General features: G+C 39.6%; 1 protein-coding gene across 2 annotated transcripts in view; it reads right to left on the reverse strand.

The window, feature by feature from the left end:
* Positions 1–17,205, reverse strand: part of SLC13A1 (solute carrier family 13 member 1) — a 40,436-nt gene extending 23,231 nt beyond the window's left edge. Inside the window, exons 1-6 of one of the 2 annotated variants that reach the window (XM_044423053.1) lie at positions 17,071–17,205; positions 10,362–10,490; positions 8,907–9,043; positions 1,822–2,009; positions 1,659–1,716; positions 1,519–1,576 (exon numbers count right to left, since the gene is read on the reverse strand). In XM_044423053.1, coding sequence (XP_044278988.1) covers positions 1,519–1,576; positions 1,659–1,716; positions 1,822–2,009; positions 8,907–9,043; positions 10,362–10,490; positions 17,071–17,169 — 669 coding nt within the window. In that variant the 5' untranslated portion in view covers positions 17,170–17,205. The remainder of the gene's footprint in view (positions 1–1,518; positions 1,577–1,658; positions 1,717–1,821; positions 2,010–8,906; positions 9,044–10,361; positions 10,491–17,070) is intronic. The other variant, XM_044423052.1, reaches the window with a different exon arrangement.
* Between the last annotated feature and the right edge of the window lie 1,395 nt (positions 17,206–18,600).

Here is an 18,600-nt window from a genome sequence, read left to right on the forward strand (position 1 = left end):
TGTCCAGGGCTAAATGAAATCAAGAAGCAGATGCAGATAAACATGGGGTGAAGCTGGTGTAGAGGACTGGAGCATGAACCTTCAGTGAGAAGGATTAACAGTTGGAGAACAAGTCAAGAGGCAGGGCTCAAGAAGGACCAAACCTGACAGTATGCTACTATTTATGTCCTGTTTGAGGGCTTTCCTTTGGCACTGGCTACTGTGGGAAGAGAATGCTGGACTAGGTAGGCCTTAGGGAACTTAAGCTCTTACCTTTATCATGACCAACTAAAATATCACAGTTATTGTGATTGTTTATGACTTCATGAAATGTTGTTTCATCCTATTGCTGTTCCACAGATTTTGTGTGTGTGCACTGGGGGGCGGGGGGGAGCGGCTTATGGACAAGCACAGCTGCAACTCTTGGATGATCTGGAGACCTTGGACTTGTGACATTTAGGATTGTATTTGAATATTGCTATATTGTAGATTTTGGAATTATTGTGTTACATAACACTTGAGTGTTTTAAAGCATTTTTGGATGATTTGTATTTGATAGGGTGTCAGTCTCATCCAGATTCTCTTCAAGCTAGGAAACATGTGTGTGACTGTATGCATAGCTCACATAAAGTTTCTTATATTGTAATTCTATTCATGTCTTTTCCAAAGCAAGTTCTGGTGATTTCAGTGGGTTAGATGAATTTGTCTAGTTCCATTTTATCCATTTGCGTTCTACCAACATGAAGTTTGTTCTGACCTATTTCTGCATCATTTTCTGATTCATTTTTTTAAAAATCTATGTGATAATTCACATGTACTTTCATGAACATCTCTCCTAGCATACATTTTTTGTACGCACCTTTCCAAATACAGCAGGACCCCCATATCCACTGGCTCGGTTACCACACTTTCAGTTAACTGTGGTTGACCTCAGCCCCAAAGAGAAGTTTTAGAGTGCCGTAAGAGCCAGAGAGAAATTGTAAAGTGCTGTTAAGTGTCAAAGGAAGTTGTAAAATACTCCTTGCTTGAATAGGGCAAGAAAAAAATCATGCTGAGGTAAGAACAAATGAGACTATGGAAAAAAAAAAACACTCCGTATATAGTGTTCACTATTATCCATGGATTCTGCATCTGCTGGAGGAATTGGAATCAATCCACACAGGTATAGATGTCCTGCTGTACCTTCATTTTTATACACACAGTTGCAAATAATGAATTATAACTCCCTTGAAAGAATTCTCTTTCTCCAATATACCATTTTTTGCACATGTTTTCCCAATATATGCATTTTACACACATTTGTTATATTGTGTGTAAGATGTATATATGAATCTTACAGTATAACCCTGTTTGTGCTCATATGTACATTATAAAGAGTGAATTTCATAAGCTACCCTGAAACAACAAACTCAATACTTTTTTATCAATCTTTAAGCCATACTCCCATATGTGGAGATAGGATTGCAACCTTAATCTACTAGATCAATGTCTAAGCATGTACCAATTCCTGAAAACATGATGGGAATGATTTTTGAATACCTTTTCCTTTTCAATGTTGCACACGGTATGGGATGTGTGAGCAGTACCAATGCCGTATCTGGAAAAGAAACTTGCTGCAGTAATTCATTTATTGAGCTTGAACTGATAATTACAAAAATGATCAAGGATATAGATTTTACCCATTAGCTTGATCTGCTTTCTCTTTCCAGTCAACTGCTTCACAATCATTAATACTTTCTAAACAGGGGAAAACAGAATTAGAGAGAAGTTCAGAAAGATGAACATGGAAGGATGAGCAAAGATGAACATGGAAAATGCGAACAGTTCACTGTCTGTGCGTACCATCAAGTTCCAGCGCGTGGTTGGTGACTCCATTTGCATAAGTCATTTCTATGGCATCAGCTTCAGCCTCAGCACTGATGATTTGCTGAGCCACTGCCTCTACAATCGGCATCACCATAGCAGCAGTGGAGGTGTTACTAAGCCACATGGATAGGAAGGCACAGCTGACCATGAAACCCAGGGTGAGCCTGAAATAAGAAACACATCCCTGGATTTCTGCTAGACTGATTCTTCACCATAAAAAGGAAAATGGAACAACCTTTGAAAAAGTGCTCACTGTCGAGAAAACTTCTAACAATTCCTTAGTGTATAACAGTGCTAAACCCACCATTGAAAATCCTTTGCCGCATTGAACAGTTAGCACATCACTTTTAGCCGCTCTGGCAGCCATTGGAACATGAGAAGGGATCATTAGAAGGAATCACTCTAAATCAATGCCATCCCTATGGACCAGCCGCAGTTGTCAAGGGCTTCAGACAGGGCTCTTTCCTAGCCTTGCCTGGGGTTTGAACATGAGGCCTTCTGCATGCAAAACATGTGCTCTGCCCTTCCCTTTCCCACAAGCTTTAGTTACAGAAGCATCAGAGTTCTTATCTCCTTTTTGCCCTTCCTTGCACAGAAACAAGAGAGAATGGAACAGGACAATTCCCCAACAAATACAACAGGGGGAATGTACATTAAGTTACATTGTTTTTATTCTTCTATGTTTCAACTTTCAAACTATAAAGTTGTTTCTCACGTTTTTTCCAATATTCAATATTCATATATTCAATATAATATTCATAATATAAAAGTCAATGGTTTCTACTTTTATGTAATAAAATATTTTACATATGGGAAAAGATGTTTTAATGTGATGTGGTTATAACAGCTACATTCCCTAATTGTTTCATCCCCAAACAAAATTTGTCTATCCCAGTGGAGAAAGAAACTAGGAAAGGCAAAAAAGATCGAGATAGAAGATTCAAAGGAACAGGGTGAATGATTTACTGGGCCAATGCTTTTCAGGTCATGCAACTCCTAATCAATGGAGCTGCTTCAGAAGATCAGTAAGGCAGCCCTGTACACTAGCTCGGTATCTATTCTCCAGTAACTTACACTACATGGCCCTGAAGGAGTCGTGACTATTGGGTAAAGGCAGGAGTTAATGCAAATATGAACATGGACATTCCCCAAAATTGCCATTCCATTGTTGGATATTTTTAGCATGAAATAGCATCTTTGAGGGATGGCAGACATACAGTTGACTCCAATAGTGTATTTTAACAGACTGGGACTAAAGCTGTGTCATCATGGTTTATGATGCATGAAATGCATGGCTCGGTGAACAACTCTCATTGAAATATCCTAAGTTATTACAGTAATCACATTTCAAATTAGCTACTTCTTAGAACTTCAAGGTCAGCTGTTGGCCCCAGCCTAATGAACAGGTAGGACTTGTTTGTACACAGATAAAAAAGACAAGAGTTTCATACAAATCTCATTCCCAGTTTCCGTTTGTGTATGGGGCACTGGCATAAATCGAGATCTACACCCCCAAAATCTCTCCATTGCATTGATCTATTCCTTTTGCATTAGTCAGGCCCAATGTACCAGTGGGAACTGTGCCACAATACCTTCACTGAGTCTATGCTCTTGCTGTATAAGTTTTTGTTTCTCTTATCTTGATTCCTGGCATTTGGTAAGGGGTTGTGAAGTACTAAATCCTAATGATTTAGTTTTGTGGTCTCTTCTACAGGTTCCTGCCTACCTGCAACCTGAACCCAGTAAGCCTTTTGAGGCAGATTCTCCAGCAAACCTATCCAACCTTCTAAACAGATCGCCCCTACAATAATTCCTCTTCCCATTTTCATGGCTAGACTTCATGTCAAGTTCCTTTCTACTGCTGTGTCCTGAAGCATCTCTTCCTATGGAGACCAACAGCTTCCAGTTGCTTAAGCCTCATCATCAGGTCTGGTCGAATGTCAGCCTGTGATGTCATAGCCTTACCAATATGATAAATGGCCCATGATGTAAATGCATTGCATATACCTTTTATCTTCATGCTAAGTGATCCTAGCACAGAAAATTTTTACAAAGATTAGAAAGGCCTTTGGAATCTACATGACTGAAAAGTACTGCATGTGTTAATAACTGCTTAGCACAGAAAGGGCAGGCTTGCTCTAAAAATGCAAAATGACTTTAGAAATTATTTTGATGCTACTTTCTCCATATTGACTAATTACATCTTGCCTACTCTGCAGAAAGTGCTCTTCTATGAAAAGGGCATGGAGAGCTGATTAGCCTGTATTTCACTGCTGGTTAATATATGTCCACATCTTATTAAGTTGATTATAGTCATAAATGAAAAAGTCTCCAGATGAGGACATTTGAACCACATTATTAATTTCAGGGTCACGCTAGAGAGACTTAGTAGTAATTTTTTTAAGTTCCAAGTGTGATTGTCAGAATATCCTACGAATGATTGTTTTTGGATGAGGAAGCACTTGTTCTAAGACTCCTAGAAAAATAAATGTTGGTCAGAAACAGACATCCCAGAGCTTCTTGATCTAGATCTAGCAAAATCTAGCTTTAGTAGGAGATATCCCGACAGAGCCAGCAAGCGCTTGCCTTTGTCATTCTTTGAACAACATTACAGAATCCAAGCCCTGCTGAGTTCTGCAGTCCCTAGGAACAGAGGAGAACAAGGGCAGGTTTGCACATTCCAGAAGGATGCTGAATTTTGTAAACAGAGACAGGGTTATAAAAATCTAGGGAGAAGGAAAAATTCATATGCGCTCTCCACCCACCCCTTTGAGAATCTTATACTTATCTTATACTACAAAGCATATTTGATTGCAGTTGCTGGATTCCTGGTTCTGTTATGGAATTAAAGATTCTAATAAAGTGTTTATTTTGAAGACAAAGCAAAACTGAGCAAATACTCTGCCAAGAATATGTAATCTTCCAAACTGAAAAAGGAGAAATAAAGGAACTGCTTCATAACAATTTCTTCTTGATAGCAAACAACTGGTAGACCAGTGTTCTAATGATAATTCTATTCATAAGAGTGTAAAATCATTCCTATTATGTTTGTAGATTGAGAATTGATGATTCCCACTGTAAAGCAGATTTCCAAACCTCCCCAAAACCCAGCAGAATATTACTTAAGCTACTCAATCTCAATTTTCCCTCACCTAGTCCTCCTACAACACTGCATGTATACAACTGTGTGTGTGTATGGACACGCACAACATACACAATTACAGAATTGGTTACTTTCCCCAAGAAAGCTAATATTTTTTATAATTAAAACCATTGTCTGTATACACTTCAAATTTGCGGACAAGTCACATATGCAATCCTGCATACCTTGAACTCAACAGTATGTGCTGAAACTCAATGGTAGCAACTATAGTGCCCTGCCCTTGTGAACAGGTGTACTTTCTATTTATTTATGTGACTGCAAATGTGCAAATGCTCTTTTTAGCTACTCTAAACAAGCATCATAATATATTTCCACCCCACCTACCAAAGAATAACCCATGAAAAATACCCTTCCTTATTTCCTTTTGCAAGGAACTCAAGGCAGCTTACAAGCTCTCTTATTCTCCATTTTACTCTTGCAACAACAGCCCTGGAGAGTCTGTGACTAGGCCAAGCTTCATGGCTGGGTAGGGACTAGAACCATGGCTCTTCCACATCCCCAGTCCAACACTGTAACCACTATGCCACACTGGGTCTCCCATGCCACTTTTCTTACCTGCACCCAGCCTTAAGGTTATCCCAGCTGGATGAGGAGGATGGAGCTGGGAAGAATCAAATCATGTAGCAATTTGATAATGAGAAATATATTATCCCTTTTTACAAAATTGTCTCATGTCTCTAGGAATGACAATATGACTAAGCTTGGGCCATCTGGTTTCCTCCTGGGAAAAGTCATTAAAATTATAACTGGGATCTGGGAAGGTAATAGATCATTCATCACCTTTATCTTGAGATTGAGGTTTATTTCAAACCATTGATTCATAACCTGGTTTGCTGTGGTTCAGGTACGCTAAAAAACTGGGAACATGTGAAAAGTTCTTTGCGTGTTTGCTTGCACACAGGGAGAGATGAAGCAACTGTATACTTTATATCTCAACTTGTTTAGCCTCAATATGGTTGTCAAAATGTGACTACTGAGTGAATTTGGAAGGAATGAAAGAGGTATGTGGAGAATGTCATCAATAATCATTCACCTTCTTGACTGAGACCGATGGAGGTAAGATTAGAGCAACATCTGGAAGACAGCAGTTTCCCATTCTAGGTGTAGAACATGCACCTTCCATCCTTCTTTATCAAGGGCAAGCTTATTTCCTGGTAACAGCTCCTACTATTTTGGGGCATTTTAATGTTAAAATAAAATCTATTTAATTAATGAGGCAAAGTGGCAGGTAGGAATGCTTGGAAAATACTCCCTGTTTAGTTTCTTTCTGGATTTGGGAGATTCTATACTGCTCATACTTGTTTGAAGTTGGCACCAATGCCTAAGGAATCTTCCCTTTATTAATTTGGATTTTCAGGCTTCGTAGAAGCCATTGTGCACGTCCATCTTACCACTGTGTTCATTTTCACTTATTCATTCATTCCTTCAGTGTTTCCCTTCAATCATCATTTCTACTCCTTGATGAAACACTCAGCAAGAAAAAGATTAGAAAGGTGGTGCAGGAGAATTTGCTGTGTTCTTCTGCCTGTTTGCTCCTCTCTCCCATCTTGGAACAACAGTTGCTTGCACACAGTCCACACATTGGAATGTTCTCTCCAAGGAGATTCGCCTGACTCCTTCCTTACTTTCTTTTCAGCACCAAGAGAAGACCTTCCTTTTTAAAAAATATTTTGATAATTAATGCTATTTGACCTGCATATTGTATTTCTGCTTGCATTTTATTGTTCTTCTATTTTTAATATATTAATGGGTTTTTTTGTGTGTTGTTATCTGGTAATTGTGAGCCACCCAGAGGTGCTCTGGCACAATTATGCAGCGTACACATGATTTAAATAAATAAATACATTGCCAAAGTAGAGACTGAAAGCGATGAACACAAAGGAGGAGACCTAAAGGCTGCAGCAAAGTATCCAATGCTCCAATTCCAGACTTAAAATTACAGAAAGTTTCTTTCTTAACTCAGGAAGAGGAATTAGGAAACCCATCAAATAGCAGAATGAAACGAAGGCAATCTACTCATAGCATGACTCCTGTGATCAATGGCACCGAAGGAAAACTGGAGCAAATGCCTTTACCCCCCCTCAGGCACTGTTGACATGGCATTGTGCACATCCAAAAGATGCCCAGTGTGAAATCAGCCTTGATCAATTCTTGAGTTCAGTTTTTCTCAGCCTTCCCCCCTTTTTTTCCCTGCAAAGCTTCTGGACCACTGATGATGAGGTGGAGGTAGGAAATTCAGTCAGTCAGGATTCATTCGCTCTTATCTGTCACCGATCTTAGCTTTCAGCTAATTTGCAAATGTTTAGCACTTTTAGGCTAAAAGCATATACACAAGCATGGGAGGAATTGTGCAATACATGTTTATTCAGTAGGAGGATCCATCGACTCCGGATTGCACTGCAGGTCTCACTGAGCTCAACAAGGCTTGCATCTGATCTATTGCTGCCACGCTCTATTCCTCCAGATCATGGACAGTCTTCCAAGAGGAAGGAATCATGATATTACAAATACAAGGTCCCATTCCATTGGTATGGGTGCAGAAACACTCTTGTACTACAGAATGAAGTAAAGAGACCTGACTGTAACAAGTTTCAGCAACTTGGGGAAGGGCAGGGTCTTCCCTTGGTGTCTGCGAGAATACTGCTGGAGCAACCTAAGCTACAAACCAAACAGTAGCAACAAAATACATGAAAAATCTCTTCTGCTGTTTAAACTCTGTCCTTAAGAATTATGGGTCAGAGTTGCTCACCAGTTCAACTGCTGTTTTGTTCCAAGCCATGCACTATTATTATCAATAGCAGGTGTGTTTTGTGTGAGAATTATCTTGTCCCAGTGAGACATATAATTCAATTCCAGCAAAAGGCTATCTTCTGCAATTCCCTTTAGCAACCAAGTAAAGGAGTGCTTTAAGTTTGTAAGCAATCAAGACCTCACACTCCAGCTTGCCAAAAGGTTGCCACTTCATTTCTTGTACTTCTATAATAGTTGCATAACACTGAAAAGTTCAACCAATGATGATTCTATTGCTATGCAGCTTCAGTGATGGCAAAAGGGCACCTGTTGAATTTCTTTCCAACATGTGACAAGAGACTCTGGTGGATCCAGGCTTGATCATATTTAGAGTACACCCATTGAAATCAGTGGGGCTTAAGTTAGTCATTACTAACCACAGTTCCATGACATTCACTGGTCTCATGCATGGGAGCTAGTCTTTTTGGGCTCATGGGCAAATTTGGGATTTTGAGAAACTGCCATGGACATTACCACAAAATAGCCCTCAGGAGAATGTGACTAGTCACACAATGGCTGGTGTGTAGGCCTGGCTAATTAAAAGACTGGAAAGTCATCTGAGAAACTGAATAGAAGGAGAGGAGGGGCTTCAGTCCCAATAGCTACAAATTTGATCCCATGTAAGAACAATAAAAAAGATCATGTAAGGTTGTAGTTCTATTCATCCCTGTATGGAACTCAGTGGCATTTACTTCTGAGTAGAATTGTTCTGCTCATTCTATCAAACCATGTGCAGGCACACAGATATGCACATGGACTGGGAGTTGAGAGAGCCAAGCCAGAAGTGCTGTGTGAGCAAAAGATTGTGCAAGGCCAAGAAGTACCTTTTCCCAGTTGGAGCTTCAAGAACAAGAAGGGCAACCTGACATCCTAACATTTCTCAAGTTTTTAATTAATACATTGTTTGAAGGGGGCAGGGAACGGAAAGCTTTATGGACTCTGATGCATGGGTGCTGCATTGGAGACGGTCTACTAAACCAAACTATACTTAAACTAAATTTGGATCCAACCCTCAGCCTAGAAAGATGTAACACCTTGTACCTCCACAGAAAAGTCATTTCTGGGCAAAGATTTTAGTGGCATTTTCTTTTGTGAGTATATTACATACCATGCAGGGTTAACACCCACCAGCATCACCATTTTCAAAGCTATTCTCTTGTGCAAATTCCATTTTTCTATTGATGTTGCCAAACAAATTACTCCAGTTAGTAGCAGATGAAAATCTTTGAAATAAGAAGATGCTACCTAAAAGCAAAAGACAATTTGTTAGTGACATGTGTGCATCTTAGCTGCCATCATTCAATCTAAGGTAGTGAATATGTTGTGCAGTTCTGTAGGAAACAGACCTTTGAAAATCAAAATGTATGAAGCAGTTTGGAGAAGTAAAAGATACAACTGCTGCCTCAGTTCTCATGATCTTCTGAAACCTAGTGGATCAGTGGTTCGTGTTATGAGAGATAAATAAAACTGTGGGAAATCAGAGGTCAGTAAAGGGTACTTGTATAATGAGTTTAATGAAATGAAGTTATTTGCATTTCTGCTTTCTTTGCATGTCCTATATTGGCTCTTGGATTGTGACTTCATATTGGATGCTTGACCTGGCAATCAAAAGGCATTGTATACCTATTCTGACTTTTCCTCCTCTTTTTTTTCTCTGTAAAAAATAATTTATGGAGCAAGCAGTGGGAGAACAAGGGAGAGTTATAAATAGAAAACAACAATGCCATGTGGACTTCCCCCCACCCAGACAAGTCTGAACTTGAGGCAGTAAATTTCCACAATAAAAGCTTCATCTTGAAAACAAGTTATGAAAATTAGGATGGCTTAATATGCTAATTTAATGCTGAGGGATATGCTGAGCTATATCCCTCAGCATTCCCAGGGATATAGCTGAAGGATGTAACAATCTGGTTCAGAATATAAATTTGTCAAGTCCATAAACCTTGGGTGTTTTACAAACTATAAAATTTCTTCTAAACATCCTTCTCTGGTTCTCAGTGTAAAATGAGATGATGCACATTTGCATTCCAGATGACCAAATCTAGTTGTGTACGCAAAAGTTCTCTAAGATTAGACCATTACTGTCAGTACATTTTTCTGATGTAGACTGTGATTTGCCCTGTTAGGCAATTCCTCATCCAGCATTTATCATTTAGCAATTTCTTCAGTGGAGACTGTTGTATATACTGGAATGTAAGGGGATGTCCATGTATACAGTGGAGAATATATCTTAAACTCTCTTGATACGACTGCATTGATCCCTTAACAGAACTTGTTCCATTGTATTTCATTGAAGGGCTGGGTTTTGAGAATTGATGCTACTGGGTAACATCTGACACTGCTCAGGTGTCATCAAGACCCACCACTAATGCAATGAGAAGCTAGCAAATGGAAATGCTCATTTCTAGAACAGGTCAGGTCAGCAGGTCTCACAGCAAGTAGCTGGCTTGTCCCATTCCATAAATGCTCATTTCTGTTACTTTCTGCTGTTCCTATAGGAAGTGCTAGCTTCCTGTTAGGTGATGAAAGTAGTAGTCATGGAAGGAAGAACAAAAAGTTGTACCTGTTTGGACGCCATAATTCCAAACATTGGAAACATTAAAGCAGGAAGTAATGCTGTAACAGCCAGGGGCAGTGCTTCTGTAAGCCAAAAGATGGCCACCACAAACAACGTGTATGCACATTCTGCTTCCTAGAACAAACAAAAGTAATTCAAAAGCAAGTTAGATCTATGTTACACAATAGTAGCAATCCAATGGGAAAAATGGAACTAGAAAAAGGGAAAATCTAAATCAATATGATAACATCTGATTCAAGGGCAATATTCCATCCAACCAGAATTTGGATATTTAACAAATCTCACAAAAATGGTTGACATACTAGAACCCATATCCTCTTGAACTATGTTCTAAGGAAGAACCATCGAAGAGCTGTATAGATTTTAAAAAAGGAATTTGGTAACAACTGAATGCAAAATGTATTTAAACAGTTCAATGTTGAACAGGCAGAGTTCTTGCACCCATCCTGCTTGAACAATCCCAAGGGCAGCTGGTATGCCACTGTGTGTACGGAATGCCAGTCTAGATGGACCTGGTCCGGCATGGCTTTTCTTATGTTCTTACAATGGCAACATTAGAACTGCTGCCAAAAAGTCAAAGGGGATATATTTGTAAAGAATGGGGCATGGTTTATTACTTTCTGTATGTGTAAATAATTATATCCAAATGTTCCTTTCTGTTTTTCAATGACCTAGTTCAGGGAAGGAGGTGGGGAGCCTGAAGAGTTGAGATTTCCAGTTCTAAGGCCACAGACCATGCTTTGACCTCAGAACTGGGAATTGGAGGCCCTCCACTGCTCCTTCTCAGCCAGTGCAAAAATGCCCATTCTTTGTACTCTAAGGTTGGGAAGACAATCTCAGAGATGAGGCAAAGGAGGTGTTTCAGGGGCTGGGGAAAGGAGGAGATCGAAGTGACCTGGATAAGAGGAATCCTGAAGCTGTTCTGGTTCCTCCCCCCACCCCTTCTGAAAAATCAGTACCACATGGCCAAAAATGACCACCTAGGAAAGATGTGGAGCATTGGATGAATTTGGAGGCCCCCACACATCTCCCAAAATCGCATCCTTGGTGTATATAAAATGTGTGTGTGTGTGTGTTAAGAAGAGTAAATTGTTTATCAGTAATTTTAAATTGTGCATAGGAAACATGTAATGCATATATGAGCATGAAAATATATATACTGTACCTATGTAATTCAGAGAAGTATGTCCTACTGATTAATAGATATTATAATAATCATAAATATGCCATCATTTCAGATCCTGAGCATAGCTGACAAGGACTTATTAATGGATTCCCTATGTAGAATTACAGTTAGTAAGCTACATAATTATTTTGAAGTAGTAATATTTATGCCTCATAGGTGACCTCTAGATTTAATCTGAAAATTAAATGAAAATATGTCAAGGAAAATTATCAGTATGATTTCAACCCTTACTCCTGTGTTTCAACCAGTGCATCTGGAAAGTAATTATTTTCCCCTTTCCAGCTGATTATGCACCTTTAGAGAAAAAAACTAAAATTTCATGACATCTCAACTAGATATTCACATGCCTGGTTGTGAAACCAGTGAAAAGCACATTCCTGCCAAATGAACAGCTGTAGAAAAACCAGCATGTCAGATGTGGGTTTTCCATTAACTGATATATTTCATTAATATTAAATCAGCATTGTAATTTGAAAGTTACTGAACCTGAGCAGGCCACATTCATTTACTGATGGGAGGAGGGAAATGAGGGTGTAGGCTGCAATTGCCTTCTTTAAAGCTGTAGACCAATTCTCCAGATTTTGGTCTCCATTAGATACCTTTTGTATAATACAGGAGTGTTTCAGAGTCCTGCTCTTGTGCTAAAGCCAAGTTGGTTTTCAAACTAGCATGTTCTCTGTAGAGATTCCAGTTGGCAGTGAAACTTGACCCTAAACTTCTTACAATCTCCAACCCCTCAAAACAAAACCTAAAGAGCAAAAATGAATTGTAAGAGTGAAGGCCAACTCCAGTGTCAGATTGAGTAACAGCATGGATGGGGAGCTGCTGAGGGTCCAGAAGCTCAGACCTGCTTTTCTACTGCAGCTGCTGCCTGGGATGGGCAACTGCTCCTGCTTCTGCTACTGTAGTTCCTCCTCCTCCTCTTCCTCCTTCTCTAGTCTTCCTCCAATCAGGTCACCAGCCCCATTAGCAGAAGAAGGGTCTTTGGCCATCAAAGTGTTTTAACCTGAAGTTTGAGGAGACTGAGGTACTCAAAGGCTGGTGGAGTTGGTCTCCTCCCCTTCCTGCCTCCCTAAATCCTGCCTTAGAAATCTCTCTAACCTTGGAGTTACAGTTGGTACCATTCTTTTAGTTCTGGCTGCAAGGGCAGAGGGAGAGCGCCCCAAGTTCAGACTCCAACTCTGACCTTGAAAGAAGTGTCAGAAATCAGAGCTAGGATTCCAAATGATTCTATGGCCATCAAGACTCTGTCTATTGGCCATAGCATTGCACCCTTACATGTTGATTGACATTGCATCTCCAGTTTTCCTGCCAGACAAAACATCAATTTCTCCTAACTGTCTCAAACCTTAACTGACATAACTCCCTCCTTACCTGCTACCTTGTTCTCCTTCTACTTCAACTTCCTGGTAACCACCATCTCACTCACATTCAGCCCCTTCCTTCCTTCTTGATCATTCCAGTCATGCCCATTGAAGGGCCTTATATACACCCATATAGTAAAAATGGACCTTGTAACTCCCATATGGTAAAAATAAAAATACAATGATGTTATAATATCATTAGGACACAACACATACTAGATCTTTCCTCTGACCTGACAACAACAAATAGTTGGTCAGAAGATCTGTACAAATGGATATGTGGACCAATAAAGTTTAATCCTAACAGCTGACCTCTAAAACAACTGGATTTTGGTTGCCAGACTTTAAATTCCTATAATTAAGCTGTTTCTTACCATTTCTACCTCAACTTTAGCACAGAACATCCTCAGACAACCAATGAATTTTCAGATTTTAGAGTGTTTTCCAAAGCATTTTAAACAAAAAGTTGCCATTTTGATTTATAAGAGGAAAAGAAATAAAACACATTTTGCTGGGTAATACTTTGGGAGCAACCAAAACTGTGCAAACTTTCCAGTTCCCCAGAAGTCATCATCGAGCTGGGTGGTACAAGAAACGGGATGAAAGGGGGAATAGAGGATTGGGGTTTGTCCCTAATCCCCTTGCCATTTCATTCCATTTCATCCTCTAGCCAGATGAAGACTTCTAGGGAACTGAAAAGCTTGCACAATTTTATGGAATGTTGGCTTGCCTTAAGAAAGGAGTTGCACAATTGCGGCTTTTGCATTTTTATTATGTTCTATTGCATTAGAACTGGTTTAGGTGTGGCAAACCACCATGCTGTATAAAGTTTGCATTTATCACCTTAAGTGTTAATAAATGTATGTCTTCACAAACATCTACAATTCCTGGAAACTGCTTCCTCAGGTTGGGACCCAAACGCTTTGTGACCTGGGTTTGAGCACCGCAATCAAATGTGTGAGGTTGATAAATCTGTGCCTTTTCTATCTGATGATCATTTGCCCTTGCAGAGCTACTTCCACATGGCTGGGCGGCATGTGTGTGAAGAAGACTTTGGGAACAATAGTTCATAGCTGATAGTGCTGCTTACCTTTTAAAGTTCCGATTGTGTCATGGTGTGCTAATCCCAAACAGCAAGTTATAATTTAATTTCGACTATCCTTAAAGTGGCAAATAAACCTCCAGGAAGCCAAAAAGACACAGCTATGCATATTTGCATTCTGTAACCAGTTTTTTTTTCTTTTACCATTTGAGCAATGCTGAAAATGATAATTTTGCACATACGCCATAATGCAGGGTAGCATGGCCAGAAGAATTAATCATTAAAAGAACAGATTGAGTGAGTTCGTTCTCTGTCTGTGTCCCAAACCATATTATCCATTTCAATAGGATTGTAAACAAGAGAAATTTATTCATCTCTCAGTTTGTGTGCGCATGTGTCTTTTTTTAAAAATAAGCCCACCCCCAGCAACCATTATTACACAATTGTGTTACCTAAGAAAAGCAAAACAATCTGTTTGCAAAAAAAGAAAGGAAATCAAATATGAAAGTGCTGCAGTCTCGTATGTTTCCAAATCCATCCATTTTTTTCTTGTGCTCATTCACACATAATTTCATAGAATTGCCAGATTTCTTAGGATGCAGCATGGAACTTTGCTGGTGTGATTTATACTATTGGGATTCTTATGAACCAGTACTTTGGGGTCACATGTTACCGTGTGTGATTAAGAGGATGCATTTGCTTGAAGAAATTCTAGGTAGCAGGGATGCCTTGTGTCAAATTACAGTGGCGGAGGAGACAGGTCCATGGACAAGCATCCACTTTGTGGTAGTTCCCATTAATGGGTATTATTCAAATATTATGAACCTCTCATATTTCTTTTTCCCGTAACCGAAGAAGCTCCAAACAAGTCAAATCCAGTTGCACTATGACTATGTAACAGATTAACCACTGGCTGCTGTTAGCATGGAAGCATTCTAGTTGAATGTATCAGCAGGATCTAGTCTTTTTAAACTTTTCAGTAGATAACAAAAAAATAACAGTTTTCAAGCTACAGAATATAACTCTGTACTTCGTAAGAGTAGATTTGGATATGCATTTTCCTTTCCAAATGGGCTATATATGCAACTCAATATGTGTGAGTGGACAATGTGCTTATATATGTTAGTGGAAATCTATCAATAAGTGGCTTGACCTTCAGTGCTTAGAGGGAAAACAAGTAACTTGGTTGTGGTGGAATCACACTTAAATCTGCATATAGTGTATTATGCTCTGTTCTCAAAGGAGTTACTTCCTTGAACATAGTGCTCTGAATGAGGACAAGAAATGAGGCAATGTGAGTGGGAAGAACAATTCCTTGAAAAACCATGACAACGGGCAATCCCTGAATAACCAGAAAAACAATTCCTGAATCACCAATGCCTCAGCTCTTAAGAAGCAAGTCTCCAGGTTCACTGAAATCAATGGGAGTTTTCCCTTAGTGGAGCCAAGATTTCACCCATTAATGTTATTAATGTCTGAAAAACATCTTAATGAGATAGCAAGATAAAAGGCCATGTTTCTTCCCCAATAAACAAGCCAGTAGTTTCTACTTCATTTGGCCTTATGTGATTAGTCATCATTAAGGCCTTTAATGTGAAGTACTGGATTGATGAACAGCTTCTGGATTCTTTCCTAAATACCTGACTTACAGTCAATTCTCAAGGCTGCTTGCTGTGTGGCAGCCTCCACACACTTCGATTTCAACCTGCTGGTAGTAGCATGACTGGTATGCAGCAGCTGCAGATGCACACAGAACGTGGCGTGTATTGACTTTTCAGCATCCACCTGAAAGCATCAGGGTTGGGAACAATGAGATATCAATGTGTGCTGAAGTTGGTGTGCCAGCGGCCTGCACTCAGTGACGCCAGGCATGCCTCTATGGTTTGAGGTTGGTGAACGGGGCTGATTTAGCATTTCAGAAGGAGTGAAGTGGGTTGCCTTTTAGGTATGTTTGTTCTGCTGGGAGAGTCTGAATAGGCATGCTGGAGAAGAACAAGGAGCATGTTATGGGTTTAAGGAAAAAAACATGGTTGTTTTAGTGAAGTACTTAAAGAAAGCCAGTGTGGTGTAGTGGTTAAGAACAAGGATTTGGGGAGTCAGGTGATCTGGGTTCTAGTTCACGGTTGGCAATGGATCTATCTGGGTGTCTTTGAGTCAGTCACAGATTTTCAGTCCAGCCTAACTGACAGGGCTGTTGTGGAGATAAGATTGAAAGCAGCAGAAGAAAATTGTAAGCCACTTGGAGTCCTTTCAAAGAAAAAAACCAGAATGTAAATCTAATAAATATGTAAAGTTGCTCTTACATAGCTTGCAAGCACCTGATCGTGCATTTCTATGATACCTGCCTCCATTTAGTAGAACTGGAGATTATATGCATAGTAAGGTCACATGGGAGGCTCACACCAGCTGAAGGTGAAAGCGATGGGGTCTATCCAAAAATGGGATCTCAATATTGCCTAACCAAATATGGGAACTAAGCATTAGGATAGAGATAGAGGACAGGAAGGCCTGGAGGAGTGTTGTCCATGGGGTCGCGATGGGTCGGACACGACTTCGCGACTAACAACAACAAGAACAAGTGATTGGAGCTAATAGCAGTAGCAGAATTTAGTTCTTTCACTCCATTCAGAGAGTGATGTTGACATTCCTACCAAAATGTGTGTTTCTTCAACTCTGAAATCCAGGGTGCAGTTTCAAACCTGCATAGCACCTCCCACATTACATGTTAAGCCTGGGACTAAATGCACCCTCCATGGCTTCAGTGAAAGCCAACTTTCCTGCCCTCCTTCCCACCTTGATTTGTTGGCATTCTTATCTGATGAAGAGGTCACTCTATTTTGCAACATTTCAGTTGGTCAATTAAAAGCATTCCCCAAATGTGGATTTTGGAATGTTCCTTATGACCAAAACCATTCACTTTTCTCAAATAACTGGTATTGATGCAATTATGTGTCGTATAAAACCAGCCACAGACTTTCTTTCAAAACAAAAAAGCAATTAAAACTGAAACTCCATGTGCAATTATAAAAACAAAAGGGGCAGATCAAACATTTCAATGAGGTTTGAAAACATATGGATTTTGAACTATAGTTATTCACTTACTTTGGTTCTGATGACAAGAGGCAATGGAAGCAGCAGAAGGGGCGTAAGAAGAATGAGTAAGAATCTGCGATACACCAAGAGTTTTCTAATAATGTTCATGGTTGTAGGTTTGTGGCTTGACTTTGCTGTAGAGACAGTAACAAAAAAATAGAATGAAGCTTAAATAGATGTGTCTGATTAATATTTCTCCAATCACCTTTAGCCATTGCAACAGAGGCTTCAGTCAAGCCAAGTTAAAAATAAATCTTGTTCTTTATTGTTTTAGTGTCTACATCAATGCTTGAGATAAGAGATGTATTCACCAGCAAAGATTCTGCACACTCCTTTAACATAACACTATTTCCATTTTCATTTTACTTTTTTATCATAACCTTTTTCTACACTAGAAAGAGGCCTAAAACCCAAAATATTTTTTCCATCTTAATTAACCCTGAAGGGTCTGGGATCACGCATACCTATTTTGGTTAAATGTTCGGCCAAAGTAGAAATAAATTGAATTGAATGGACAATCATCTAAAAAGTCAATATTCAGAACTTGTCTTACATGTTTTTGATTGTAGTGTCTTTGAGATGCTAGTGTCTCACTGGGTTTTGGTATCTCATATCTCAAGCTGACAAAAAGGTATAATTTAAGTGCAGGGTCCTCAGGCTATAGACCACTTGCCATTACAACTTCTGGACAAGTGGAGGGATTTGTGAGTGAGTGCCTGTTTCAGTGCAGAGTTCTGCACAACAGCTAGACGTGAGGTGCTTCTAAGTGCTTCTGCAAAGGTGGCAGCCCGAATTTAGGGTGACCAATCATGAATTACCAAAAAAGAAGACTTGCTTCACCACCGAAGAGGATGAAAGAGGACAACTGGCACAAGACTTTCATATGTTAATTGATACGTATAGATACACATTCAGAACTTACTACAATTTAAGTAAAATTGCAGTATAGCTCACTACAGTGAGGAAGACTCACTGTAGCCTTTGCTTGGTCCAGTTGTCAGGTAATGTTCAGCTCTCACTGCTGAAAACACACACACACAAACATATATGACCTGGTTGGCCCTTCAAATAGATAATGCTTTCAAAACTGGAAAAACTTCTCTGGTAGCCCTTCAAAACCATGACTATTCTCTGTATGAGGAGCCATGGCCACACTGTTGTTGACCTTGACTCCTCCTTCACTGACAGTGGCATTGAATGATGTACAGCAGTCCTGGAAACAACCTTCCCCCAGATAATGTTCTTATCAAATATTGAGCAAATATGTTAAATAAAAGCACATATTGTTTCCGGCATAAGGAAAAGAAGCAAGGAATCTCAGTGAATATTCAAATGCATTTCATAGCATTCTTGCTTCATGGACTGTTTGCACGGCGACAAAGGAAATATGCCAACTAATCTCAACTTTATGCCCCTTTGATGACCACATACTGTTCAAGGGCACATGTGCTGTAACTACAGAACACTTACTACAGAATGCTTACTACTGGGTGCTGCCATTTTATTATAGACCCTCACTGTCTGTGGGGGAGTAAGAAA

Source organism: Varanus komodoensis, unplaced genomic scaffold, assembly GCF_004798865.1.
Source record: "Varanus komodoensis strain SLA01 unplaced genomic scaffold, ASM479886v1 scaffold13_1, whole genome shotgun sequence".
Taxonomy (NCBI): Eukaryota; Metazoa; Chordata; class Lepidosauria; order Squamata; family Varanidae; genus Varanus; species Varanus komodoensis.